This window comes from Bombus affinis, chromosome 14 (genome assembly GCF_024516045.1).
Source record: "Bombus affinis isolate iyBomAffi1 chromosome 14, iyBomAffi1.2, whole genome shotgun sequence".
Classification (NCBI taxonomy): domain Eukaryota; kingdom Metazoa; phylum Arthropoda; class Insecta; order Hymenoptera; family Apidae; genus Bombus; species Bombus affinis.
The window spans coordinates 8,942,199-8,954,935 of record NC_066357.1 but is presented as its reverse complement, the minus strand read 5'-3'; the positions used below and the strand labels follow the sequence as shown (position 1 = coordinate 8,954,935).

The 12,737-nt window shown below is 41.2% G+C and overlaps 3 protein-coding genes across 7 annotated transcripts; all 3 read left to right on the top strand.

Moving 5' to 3' along the window:
* Positions 1-382: 382 nt before the first annotated feature.
* On the top strand, positions 383-4,396 carry LOC126924586 (uncharacterized). Of its 2 annotated transcripts, none has more exons than XM_050739295.1 (3): positions 383-1,376; positions 2,026-2,295; positions 3,456-4,396. In XM_050739295.1, the coding sequence occupies exons 1-3, from the start codon at positions 704-706 to the stop codon at positions 3,674-3,676; spliced, it is 1,164 nt and encodes a 387-aa protein (XP_050595252.1). In that variant the 5' UTR covers positions 383-703; the 3' UTR covers positions 3,677-4,396. The 2 variants fall into 2 exon arrangements, with proteins under 2 accessions (XP_050595252.1, XP_050595251.1); XM_050739294.1 differs by having other exon boundaries at positions 383-1,388.
* A 343-nt stretch (positions 4,397-4,739) lies between these two features.
* On the top strand, positions 4,740-6,789 carry LOC126924605 (uncharacterized). The gene is made up of 3 exons (XM_050739326.1): positions 4,740-4,907; positions 5,364-5,672; positions 6,325-6,789. Exons 1-3 carry the CDS (start codon positions 4,886-4,888, stop codon positions 6,381-6,383), a joined length of 390 nt encoding a protein of 129 aa, XP_050595283.1. The 5' UTR covers positions 4,740-4,885; the 3' UTR covers positions 6,384-6,789.
* A 143-nt stretch (positions 6,790-6,932) lies between these two features.
* Positions 6,933-12,722, top strand: LOC126924574 (leucine-rich repeat-containing protein 15-like). Of its 4 annotated transcripts, none has more exons than XM_050739271.1 (7): positions 6,933-7,782; positions 7,918-8,068; positions 8,187-8,258; positions 8,812-8,955; positions 9,714-10,096; positions 10,181-10,440; positions 11,686-12,722. In XM_050739271.1, exons 1-7 carry the CDS (start codon positions 7,527-7,529, stop codon positions 12,118-12,120), a joined length of 1,701 nt encoding a protein of 566 aa, XP_050595228.1. In that variant the 5' UTR covers positions 6,933-7,526; the 3' UTR covers positions 12,121-12,722. The 4 variants fall into 4 exon arrangements, with proteins under 4 accessions (XP_050595228.1, XP_050595226.1, XP_050595225.1 ...); XM_050739269.1 differs by having other exon boundaries at positions 9,696-10,083; positions 11,682-12,722; XM_050739268.1 differs by having other exon boundaries at positions 9,696-10,096.
* Positions 12,723-12,737: the final 15 nt, after the last annotated feature.

The window sequence follows — 12,737 nt, the reverse complement described above, 5'->3', positions numbered from 1 at the left end:
CGATTAAAATACCGAGGGGCGTGTCTGTGCGAATTTCAAATCGTTAAATTTCTCGCCATTCGATTAATGTTTTCGCTTACTTACGATGATCGAATTTTTACAAGCGACATGACTTTGCCAATAACAAATTAGAGAAGCCGAAGGATGCTCGGGTCGAAGCGTTTATTCTGGTTGCCTAGGGACGCTCGAGGTACATCGATCGATCAGCGAATTTCCCTTTCCGCGAGTGAACGCATTGGAACGTGACCGATTTCCGTACGACGTGTGGCAACAAGTGTGCCAGTGGATCGTAGGAGGTTCGATGAATCGCAACACCGTTATGAAAACGTCACCAAATGCATAACAATTGATGGACGCCTTATCCTATTGTCTCTTTCGCTCCCTTCGATTCGTCGTTTCGGGGCGAAGCATGAAAAGGCGACACCGTAACGCGGCGGAGGTGGCGATTCAAATTCGAGCGTTCGAGGTGAAAACGAACCACGAATACAGAACTTGAACACCGTTATGCGCTTAATATGCAACGACGGTGTTATCGTTCGAGGGGAGAAGATGGAACCGTGTGCACGTTTCCTCGGTCGTTGGTTTATCGTCATTCGAAAACTTCGAGTCCCCAGGACCGTTCCATCGAGAGTTCCAACTCTATTGTAAACGTACGCGCGCGTGCGCGAGTTCTGTTTCTCCGCTTACTCTGCTAGAGCGAGCGATGATCGAAAAGTACGGAAAAAGTTTGCGAATCTTTCGCGTCTTTGGGCTGTTATTTTCATTAACGATCGTAGTCGCAAACGCTGACGAAATCTCCAAAAACGCGACTACGATCGCCAACGATGAAGCGGCCGTCCCAACGTCTATTAGCCGCGAGGACAAAATGGAAGCGAGATCCGAAGGAGAGACTCTGCTGGGAATAGAACCATCGACGAGAAGTGTTGAGTGGCAAAATAGCGGTCCATTTACTCGTCGCAAGGACAGCTATTTGGACGCATTAAGACATTCTCGAACTAGCACGGATCCTCGCGAAGGAATAGTTGCAGTAGATGCAACGACAAGTAGCTCTATTCAACGAAGAAAGGAACAATCGGTGGGACCAGTCTATGCAGGAAAAAGGTCCGAGATATCCTTCCAAACCAGCTCGGACAGAGATTCCTTCTCCATGGTACCGAGCGATTCGTATTCTTTGCCGACACGATCGTCCAGTGACTTTTCGGGCTTCAAAAGTTCTTACGGACCTCCTCGATCGCAACCACCGCGTGAAACGTACGGACCGCCGCGTGAAACATACGGACCACCGCGTGAAACATACGGACCACCTTATCACGACCAATCTTCCTATGGGGGAGAATACACGTCCGTTGGTGTATATCCGGCTCAGCCACAGCAAGGTGAGACACGAGGTATTGTATTACTTTCGCGTACGTTCTATTTTCACAGGATTGCGCACGATCAATATCATTGGCAAAAAATCGATAAGGATCGAGACCGGCAATATTTTTTGCTCCGGAAGCTAGTATTGAAAAGGTTTATGCGCATATTATATATGTGTGTGTGTGTATGTTATATCGAACGTTCAGAAACTGTATTAGCATTATGATACAATCAATGATGGAAGTTACAGTACATGGCATGAATGCCATATCAAACATATAAGTTTTAAAGATAGCTCCACTGAATATGGATATTGAACGATATCGCGGTTATATGCATGCTTGCATGTCTAAATATTTTTCCGATGTACGCAGTCATGCTAGTTCAGTTTCGTCGCAACGGTAATGAAGTAGTGCACCGCATTCTATATTTATTGCCACATTGCCTTGTTTACCAGTTACTACGTATCTCTGCTTTGTCGATTAAACGTATCCTTGTACTTTTCATTTCCAGTGGTTTTCCACTATTTTTCTCAATCTATACGCTAGATACAATAGTGTACGGACGTTATTTTTCATATGATTGATCGTTTGCAACTCCCATTAAGTTTGTCACGTTTCCTTCCTCTATGATTTAAGATAGTAATACGCGATGCATATATTGCAGCGTACGGAGTTCCACATGGAATGACCGAATCGGTGCATCTCGGTTTTCCATCTATCGACTTCTCTTGGCCCTTTGCCCTCAAGCTCAACGCCTTCACTCTGGCCAAGATACTTTTGAAATTGGTTATTTTCAAAATGATAGTTAAGTTTATCGCTGTTATCTGTCTGCTGCTTTTCATCCCCAAATTGGAGATCAAAAAGACGATCAAGAAGGTGAATATGCAGAGCAACAACGATGACGATGAAGACGAAGGCCGTAGTTTGCGAAACGGTAATGTTCCTTCTTCAGATTTACATTTAGAACGTATTTATAACGGGAAATTCTTGATTGACTGAGTGGTTTCGAGTTACTTCAAATTAATTGTGCATGCGCAATATTAATGAAGCTGTGCGAAGCGATTTACAAAAAGTTTTATTAGTGTTTATTCGTGTACGTCCGGCGCAATAACATTTTTAAAATCTTTCTCAAGGTTTTTGCGAAGCGTGCTTATGCTTTTGATAAATATCTTGCAATTTGCAATTTATACGTACGTCTCTACATTCGTTTCCGACCTTATCGACATGGTTATGCGATATAAGCGATATTTCGTTACCAATGGTAACAAAATTTCAAAATTACATTAATTAATTTTGTACAATTGTACGATATAGGTACTTAATCATAAAGATTCTTCCAAAAACATTCGTGAGCTACACACATAGATCACTATTATCGTTATTATTATTCACGGGTATATAATCCTTTAGTATACAATTGCAAGTTATTCGAGGATGACAATGTCCTGTTAATATTATATCCAAAGGAGGATTGCGAAAAGATTAGAAAATTTCTATCGAACAATAAAATTTATCAACTGCTCTTACGCGCTTAGCGCATTGGCTAAAGGACGTACGATGAGTTTCCTAATATAGTCATCACGACTTTTTCTCAAAGACGCTGACGTATTTAACTTCGAAAGATACGGTACACCAAGACACATGACAGTGTCAGTTAGTATTTTATGTACTATCGGTAGATCGAATATGTATAAATTGCCTGCAATCAAGGAGTAAATTTAATAAATTTTGCATATTCGACGAGTCACGATCGTATATCTTCAGTGGTAAACTCACTCGATGGGTGGCTGATCGAGAAAAACTGATGCTGCGTACTTTCAAGCACGTTACAAAGATAATGCTGATAGGAATATCCGATAGCCGATCAATGCCAAGTAAGGGCGGCTACATGAATAATACAAATTTTCGATACGTTGATATTCTTCGTACTAGTCGCGTTGTGAATGATAGAATATCGGGTAAAAAAAGTGAGACTTTGGTGTAAAGTTTTAAGCCGAACGATTTAAAATTAATCGACTTGGTCTGTTGACCATAGGTTACCTTACGTAACGCGTTAAAATCGATTTCAATGCTAACGACGTTTTATTCTTTTAGCTAACTGGAAGGTATGGGATAGACTAAATCTCTTGACCTTGGTGGTAGACGAGGCATGGAAACAACACGAGATCGCGAACGAATCTCGCTCCAGTGAATGCTCCACGCTCGAGTGCCAAGTTCGTAGAGCCTTCAAAAACGACCAATCGTGGCCCGATTATGAGCAATTACTGCAGAATTATATTATGGAGGAAACGCGGCGCCTTCAAACCAAGTCTTAGCCTATTAGCTGTTTGTTGATTCGTCCTTACTTATGGAAATCTTTCGGTTCGACCGCACTCAGTGATTCATCCATGATCACATTGCTCATGTCGCGTATTTATACGTTACCTAGCTATTAGTACAGTCGAGAATAAGAATAAGTGGACAGGTATCGATCGAGTCTCGTTAAATACGGCTTGTTGCCGCACAAACGTGTAAATATCAATTTCCATTATTTATTAAACGCATGTATGTACTATAAGGATATATAATAAATAGACTGCGGATTTTCACGCATTCGTAGAAAATTTTCAGATGCGAAGATACACGTTCGAAGAATGTACACCGTATGCAAAAATATATATAGATATTTAAATTATAACAGTCTCTGTCGTATTTAACTAGTCAGCTGTTTTTGACGAATATACTCGTCGCGAAGAAATGGTAATAATATTGACGAGCTCCGTCAGCAATAAAATTAAAAAATAAAACAGTCGTTTCATTGTAATTTAATTCTACATTATAACAGTCGCGCATACTCTTTGCTTGACGAGTATACTCGTCACCGCTTACTTTTTGCCACACATTTTAGGTACGCACTTTTCAAATAGGTCGAAACAGCTAACTGGTCGATAGACGAAGCAATTTTATATCCATGTTTTTTAATAGTATTCGTAGAAATATGAATTTGCTTGAATATCCACAGTCTATCAACGAATAAAGCTTAAGTATAACGCTAATATAGTATGTAGTTCGATTAAACTTCGTTCGTATGTACCTGCTTCCTCTACCTATCCACTCTTATTTTTCTCTCCGACTGTACACGCATGTACCTATATGATGTGTATCACGAGATCTACGTGACTCGCTCGTTGTCTTCTCGTTGAATAAATATACGTATATCGTCGACATTGGACACGCGTCGCAGATATACTTTCGTTTCTTTCCACTCGTTTTGTTCCATTTCCAGCGAAATCGCGACACTTAGCAATTTCGTTGGTAAAGAGCGGAGGCGCGAGTAATTTTGAAGATTGCCGTTACGTGATCCCCTCGGTCTTCTCGAGTTTTCCGGAGCGGAGAGCACGGTGGGGGTGTGTCCGTTTATAAACGCGACCGCTACAGGCGACAACGTTTCAGTCGTTTAGTCTTGACAGATGAGTATAGTATCGCCTGTCGTTCAAGTCGAAGAAGATTAATCATACCGAATTTCACACAGCCATTACGAAGTCATGAAGTCCATCGTTTTATTAGGTGAGTAACAGACCGAGAAAAATAGTCTGAGAAGTAAGACGATATCTCGATCAGACACGTGACTTTGATAATATGCGAAGGAGGAAAAGGATGTCGATTATTTAATACGTTCACTGCGTATCACGCGAATCACAGTCAAAACATCTTTTTAGATCGATCTTGGAAGAAAATTATACGTTTATTTTTATCGTTATTGTATTTCACATTAACGGAAAAGCTTATAAAATCGACAAAGGTTTCTTAGTTCGATAGATTTTAAGTGAAATATTAATAATTCCTTGGGTTAATAAGATCGATAATTAAGGTAGTAAAAGAAACGAATAATTTTGTCTTGTTATCGTTGAAATGTCACACACTGCGCGTCTAAGTAAACCGATCGCGAACGTTCTTTCGTTTTTCTCCATTGTTCACAATTCGATAATCGTATGTTGGTCGTCGCATAATTTCGCGACTTAGCATTGGTCGTCGTATGCGCCCTCGCTTTTATCGAGGAGACGAGCGCCTTGCCCACGGATACGACCACCATGTCGACGAAACGGGTCAAAGAGCCTAAGGAGATCAAGGAGACCGCGACCGCATCCAAGGACGTAAAGGCAGCTAAAGAGGCGGCCAAAGAGGCGAAAAGGAATAAGAAGGATTGCGCGAAAGAATGTGGAGCTGCGTACGATCCGATTTGCGTCCATGATCCGAACGACGCTAGCTTTAAGCCGAGGACGTTCGGTACCCAATGTGCTCTGGACGTTCACAACTGCGAAATGGGAACAAGTGAGTGTGTCTCTTTGTCCGAATCGGTGATTCGCGCGCATGTCCTTCCGAATATACCTATATTTTGAAATCGGTGACAAATCGAGATGAAATTTTGCGGATATATATGTAACAAGGAACGACGAATCTGAAGTACAACCAGTCAAACCAACACCGATGTCGTCCTATTAAAGGAGTTGGTGTTCTTTTCGGTTATTGAGCGTTTTCAGAGTTTTCGAGCTGAATACAATACATACACGTATCCCTCAATTATATACCTGACTTATATTTGCAGCAATTTTCGAACGCAGCATCTAATAGCAATCAAGATTGATAGTTCCGTTAAAAAAATTATTGCGGTTCTTTAAAAAAAGATAGCGGTGACTTTAAAGTCTTTAGAACAATTTCACTTTACATTGCACATACATTTGGAGCTAGTTACAATAATTTTGGCTAACGATATTTTTTTCGATCTTCTACTATTTTAAACCTATAGCTTGATAATTCAGTTACATAGAATATTCTGTATTCTAAGTTGTCAAATCTTTTCATATCTTAGGTTCATCGTTCTTTCCGAGATACTCGTCAAATTTCATTTCGATCGAGCACCGGTTTTTTCCGGAAATACGGTTCAACGCGCCAATTTACGTTTCCTTTCGACCTGTTTTTACAGAGCTGGTAATGAAGAACAAGGGCGAGTGTGCCGGAGCTGGCGGCGTGAGGCTCTCTTAAACAACGGACGGATCTTTCGTTGCACCAACCGTCTGTTTCGTCCACGTTAATGGGAAAACACCTGCAACGCTTATGCTTATGTGACGTCGCGCTTGGGCTTTAGCTCTAGCTTTAGCTTCGGCGAGAATAAAGAAACTCGAATGAAAATGAAACCGAAGATGAAAATAAAAGAGTTCGTAAAAAGAGAAACCACAAGTTTTACAATTACGCCCGGTGAGCGATTTTTTTCTCGCAAAGGGCGCACACAACAGTCGTCGTTAAAAGGAGTACACGTAGCAACAATGTAACACACTCATCATAATTATATCACAAGTCACAAGTAGTTATGAAATATTAGTATCGATAAATTTTGTCACATTATAGTAACGAATTTGTTAATAAAACAATTGTGATTGTGCAAAGAAAATTTTACAAATTACGAGTTATTTGATTGTTCCGTTTAATATAAACTTACGAAATACAAGTCTACGATCTGGAACTCGTAACTCGTCAATCGAGGGGCTCATAATGAAAACGATCTTTATCAAATTATATTCGTTAATACTTGGTAAACTATCGTACAGAAAAGAACCCAGAAGGTGAAAATTGTGTATGTACGCATAAATATACACGTAACACGTTCAAGTATATTTACGCTTAATGTATGTACTTAATCGCATCGGTTTTTATCCACAGCGAATACGCTCGTGTGTACTTCATTATTGTCCCCATGTAATCCGCTTAACTGGTAAAACGCGTGAAACTCTCCCGTGACAAGAATCGCTGGTCTTCGTTGGTACGTTTCTTTCCTTTCGAAGAATGATACATGCACGGCAGCAGGTTTAGATTCGTAATGGAAGTGAAGGCGAGTGGCCATTAGTAGGAGGTCGGAGTGCCGGGGTACCAGCGATTACGATAAGTGGTAGATAGGCGATCGTGAGGTCGCGTCAGCTTACTTAGAAGCTCCGCCATTGTTTGTCAATCTCGAGCGTTACGCGAAAATCTGCAACTATTAACGGGAACACAAACCGGAAGCCCTTACGAGAATGACGGAGGGAAGCGAGAGGAGATCGAATAGTGGAACGAACGTGCGAGGAGAGTTGGCGCGACGAGTCGAACGAATCGGGTGCCTCGAGAAACAAGAAGCTTTTGCTGCCTACGAGGATGATCCCAGTCGTTCGATTGTTGCTCGTGCTCTCGGCCACTCTTTCTCGGGCAAATTGTAAGCCGCGACCAGACAGTTCTCGCGATTGCGCGTATTCAGAGTCCACTCTCGAACGATCCGCAACTACGGGAATGGAGTCGGAAATGGTAACGGGAACGATTTCGGCGGATGGTAACGTCGCGATCACGATTCTCGAGGAGCTCGAGAGTCGTTTATCTCGTCTGGAAAGAAGACTCAGGGCGGTTGAGCAACCCGGTAAGCGTAGCTTTTTATCTCGTCCGAGCTTTCTTCTTTTTCCTCTGTTCTTTCGTTTTTTTCTTTTTCTTTTTTATCAATCGTATCGTCCACGTAATCGTTTCGAAGCACGTCGAAAATACGAATGGTTCGCAGTTTGGCAGATGAGCTCCGCCGAGGAAGATTGGGAGATTTGCGCCGAAGGGCCGTGTAGGTGTCAGCCGGAAACTAAATCGGTGTCTTGTTGGAGGCAGAATCTGTTGGATCTTCCCGCGGCGCAACTAGTTCCTCGAGATGTACTGAAATTGTAAGCCTTCTCTCTCTTCCTCTCGCTTCTCCTCCCTCGTCGTGTATCTTTGTCAAAGAACGAACAGAGAGGCAATGGAATCCGATCGAGAAAATCGTTGGAAAAACGGTGCTTTCAGGGATCTGGCTGGCAATCGACTGACGGCGCTTCACAGGGATACCTTCTTGGACATGACACGGTTGAATCATCTGTGAGTATGGAAAGGGTTGAAGCCGTTCTCGCCGTTTCGAAATATCGCACAGTCGTCTGGAAAGTTACATTTGCCGATTTAGAATTATTTACGGTTATGAATAATTGTTATTGTAACTGTGTGATTTATAACTTCTGGTGGATCGTGTAAAATCCAATTTTTCAACTTTAACTCACGAATGACGAAGGCTGGCTCGATTCTTACTCTGATTCGTGCACATATTTTACGATTATTACTTTTCATGTTACACTTACGCAGTCGTCTGGAAAATTACATCATTATTCTATCAAGACTATTGTATATTAACGATTTTATTGCTTTACTGCATTTTCAGTCGACTCTTCGTTTTATCGTCATAAAGTAGAATATGCTTGTGACGAAGATGATACAGCGTCTGCAACGGTTAATGTTAAAAGATACTTCTTTCTTTTATAATCTGATACAACTCTTTAAAATTTACGGAGAATTCTCTAACGTTGCTCGAAGAACACCGCTTGCCAGATCACTGTGAGCCGCGTTCGAAACTCGATGATCGTCGTTTTTCTTTTTTCAGAGATATCAGCGACAACTCGATCGAGCATCTTCCTCTAAACTTGTTCTTCTCGCTGCACGCTGTCACGCGCATCAGGCTGAGCAAAAATTTGCTCGGCGAGTTGCACCGATCTCAATTTCTGAGCACGAGAAATCTCCGTATTCTGTGAGTGATCCTCGAACCGACTGACCTTTTCCTTTGAGACAGCGAACCAAGTGGAGAGAATGGAAGCTCGAGTTTGCTTGACCGTATCGATAATTTCTTTTTCTATCTCACCTTTTTATTTCTCCATCTTTTCTTACAGCTAGACTCGATGCAGACGAGCGATTGATTATTCGCGCGTTATCATAATCCACATGCAGTATCATCGAAGAAGGAGCATTCATAGCCACGGAGTAACGCTCAGTGTAGACGAGTTGATAAAAATTAATATTACGATAAATCCATAAAGTATAGTATTCTAAAATATTGGTAGCTGACTAAAATATATTTGCGAAATATTCAAGGCATTCAAGGCATTCAAGGCAAGAATATTTTTCGTTCGTACCTTAATGAAGAGAATAATATAGGATTGGTTGTATCGAACTTTAAAATTGCTCTCCTGCAAGAAATTAAAATGCGCAAATTTTTATGCAGATTCCTACTTGTATGAAATGGAATTTAAATAGAGATTCGTCTTACTTTGGTTATTTTATGCATTTCAATGCCTTCAAATTTTCCCATAAATGCATAAAAATCGACAGTCTATCCTGTTATTCGCCTGTGGTCGTCGTACGATCCAACAGATTGCTCAAACGCCCATGAAATTCTCATCTGGGATAAAATTCGCTCGTCTGCATTGCATCTTACTTCTGAAATAAGATATAAATATATACAGACAGCCTCTCATATTTGTCACGACGCAGGGACGCGTCGTCCAACAGGCTGCAAACTCTACCGGAAAGTCTCTTCCTAAGTACCACGTCGCTGGTACTGCTCGATCTGTCCTGCAATCAACTATCGAGCTTCGCGTCGGAAACGTTTCGCGGCTTATCAACGCTGGAGGAGCTCTTATTAGGAAAAAATCGTCTGTCAACCCTTCCCGTAGACCTGCTCAAGGATCTGACGAATCTGAAGTACCTCGGTTTGGAAGAAAACCGGCTAAAAGAACTACCCGACGAGTTGTTTCGAGCGCAAGCGTCGCTTCAGGAATTGAACGTAAGGGGCAATCAACTGACAGAGATATCCGCGAGTTTGTTGGCTCCGCTCGAATGTCTGCGCTCCCTCGAGATGTCTAACAACAAGATAGCCAGAGTAAATATCGGATGTAACTAGCGAATATCGTTCATTGATCTCATTCTTCGTTTCGTTCCTTCCGTTGGTTCACACGAATCCCGTTTGCTCGCCATAGATCGATTCATTGGCCTTTCATGGCTTGGTAGCGTTGAAAGAACTTCAACTAGGACACAACCGTATACGAAACTTAACACCGGGACTATTCTCAAATTCTACCGGTTTGGAGAGACTGGTGTTGTATGCAAATGGTATAGAAAGCCTATCGCGTGGCGCGTTTCACGGCTTGTCAAACTTGACTTCTCTGTTTCTGCACTCGAACCACCTGAGCAATCTGCATCCCGACTTGTTCGAGGATACGCCGAGCCTGCGAAAACTGTGAGTAACATTCTCACTGAAGCAATACGAGGAACTCTTTTTGTTGACCGTTGTTGCTTCATCTTTTGAACGCTATTTAGCGAATATCAACCTGGAGAATGATATTGCCCAGCCTGAAGCAACGCGATCAGAGAAACGTTTGGCTGTTGCTTCTCTTACACAGCTTGTTTTTAATAACAAGTTGTTCAGGTGCAAATATATTATGAAATTATTGGTAAATTGTACGCATCGAAGAAACGTGTTTTTCTATCGCGACGCGTTATCGGCTGTTTTCTGCTTTTCTTCGATAAACAATTTTTATGCGATTGAGATAACGAGATATTGAGATTAGATTTTCAACTTTTCTTCACTCGTTTACCCGTGAAGAAAAAAAAATTGTTTACTGCTCCGAGCAGGAAACTTTTGTTATTATTAGACTAATAATAGAAACGCGAATAAAAACGGAGAAACATGGAACACAAACAAAATATTTCTCGTCGTTGCTTCAGTGATAACCTAGTTTAACACTTTGACTGCCACGTTGGTCATATATGACTGGCCACGGTTTCTCCTGTGACGCCACGGTGCAAAAACTGTATGAGAATTGAGAGTTAGGACATTTTGAATATAACCGATAAATAGAAGATACTTTGAAACAAAAAGTGCCCCATTGAACAATTAAACGTTTCTATTAGAAGATCAATAAAAAGAAATGAGAACAAATCTTGCATCTAACGGTGCACTGTGTTTGCATCCATATCTTTGAGAAATCATCTACGAATATTATTATAAACACAACTTAGAAAATAATCGTAAATACCGCTTTATAATCACATAATTGAAGTTAAAAGTGTGCACATATCTTGCTATTATATATAGAATGAGCCAATGTTGTTTACTAATACCTTCTACACGTTTCAACGATATATTCTGCACGTTTTGCCTACGACGAACTAACGAATGCGAATGGTTTGTCGAAATAGACGAAGCCTTGTTACAATATGTCGCTATCAATTGTTAGCAAGACGCCACGGTAGTCACCCGTGACCACCAATAAGATAGACGGCCCATTGGGAAAGAATGTTGTCTTACATCGTCAATTTATTATTATTTTGCCATTATATGCTTTGAATATTAAAAATACTCTCGTGGCATCCTGAACGAAACATGTGATTTCGGCGCAGCAGTCAAAGTGTTAACGTCAACAAGCCACTAAGAAAGATACAGTATTATTATCTACAAGAGCGGTCCCGAATGCCTAGGCAGCTGGAGTCAAATTATCTATCTTCTTTGCCACCTCGGATTTTCGACACGGTGCAGTTCATCGAGCAGCTTCGCCTTGCTAGAAATCCATGGCACTGTGACTGCGCGGTTTCCTATTTGGCCATGTGGCTGCAGAGAATGTACCTAGCCCGAGTAAACGAGACAAAACCAGGCGAAGATTTGGGCGTTTGGGAATTTGGCGCTGGAGCGGTTTGCAGAGGTCCTGGCACACTCGGTGGAAAATTATTGCTACATCTGACGTTTCACGAGCTGTGCGAGGGTCAATGGGCCTCGATGAGGGGCTTGGTTCCTCGACTTCCAGTCGATCGCATCGGTAGTGGTGGCGGTCGAGTCGTAGCTTCCACGGACGATCCGTTCTCGCAAAACGAACCTATTTCCGTGTTTAATCTGTCTCGTTCTCTCTCTATGGAACGATAACAGCTTTTTTTTTTTTAAAGAGGAAACAGCTCGACACGCGTTACATGTATATATTCGCTGTTATCGAAGAACTCTCGAACAAAGTTTCTCTCCATCCGTTGCTTGTTTTTTTTTTTTTATATATATATATATATATCTCGTCATTTTCTCTCGTATGTACAATGTATGTATTTTATCGTACGATTTTATCGACCGTATAAAATGGCTCATGAAAACACAGAAAAAAGCAGCGATTACGGCACTTGTCAAGTGTAGGCATATTAAGGACAGAATGAACATGACCGCAGACAAACTGTACGTATCTCTGACATAACGTTATATGGGCATAGATTAAACGCATACAAGACAGACCTGACATGAAGAAGATCGAAGTATGTACCTGTTACGCCCTCTGCAATTTTCTACAGCAAACGTAGGAATTACATTCAACTGAATTGCCGAAAACGATAAAATCAAAGTAGCTATACGAACATATTCATCCGTCGAACTCCAAAAAAAGAAGCTTTTTCGCTATGGTTTAAACGTATACGTGTACTGTTATTGTTTTATTTTCTTCCCTAACTATCAAGAATAAAAAAAAGCTTGAAAGCTCGTTTTAGAAACTATTCGAACATTTA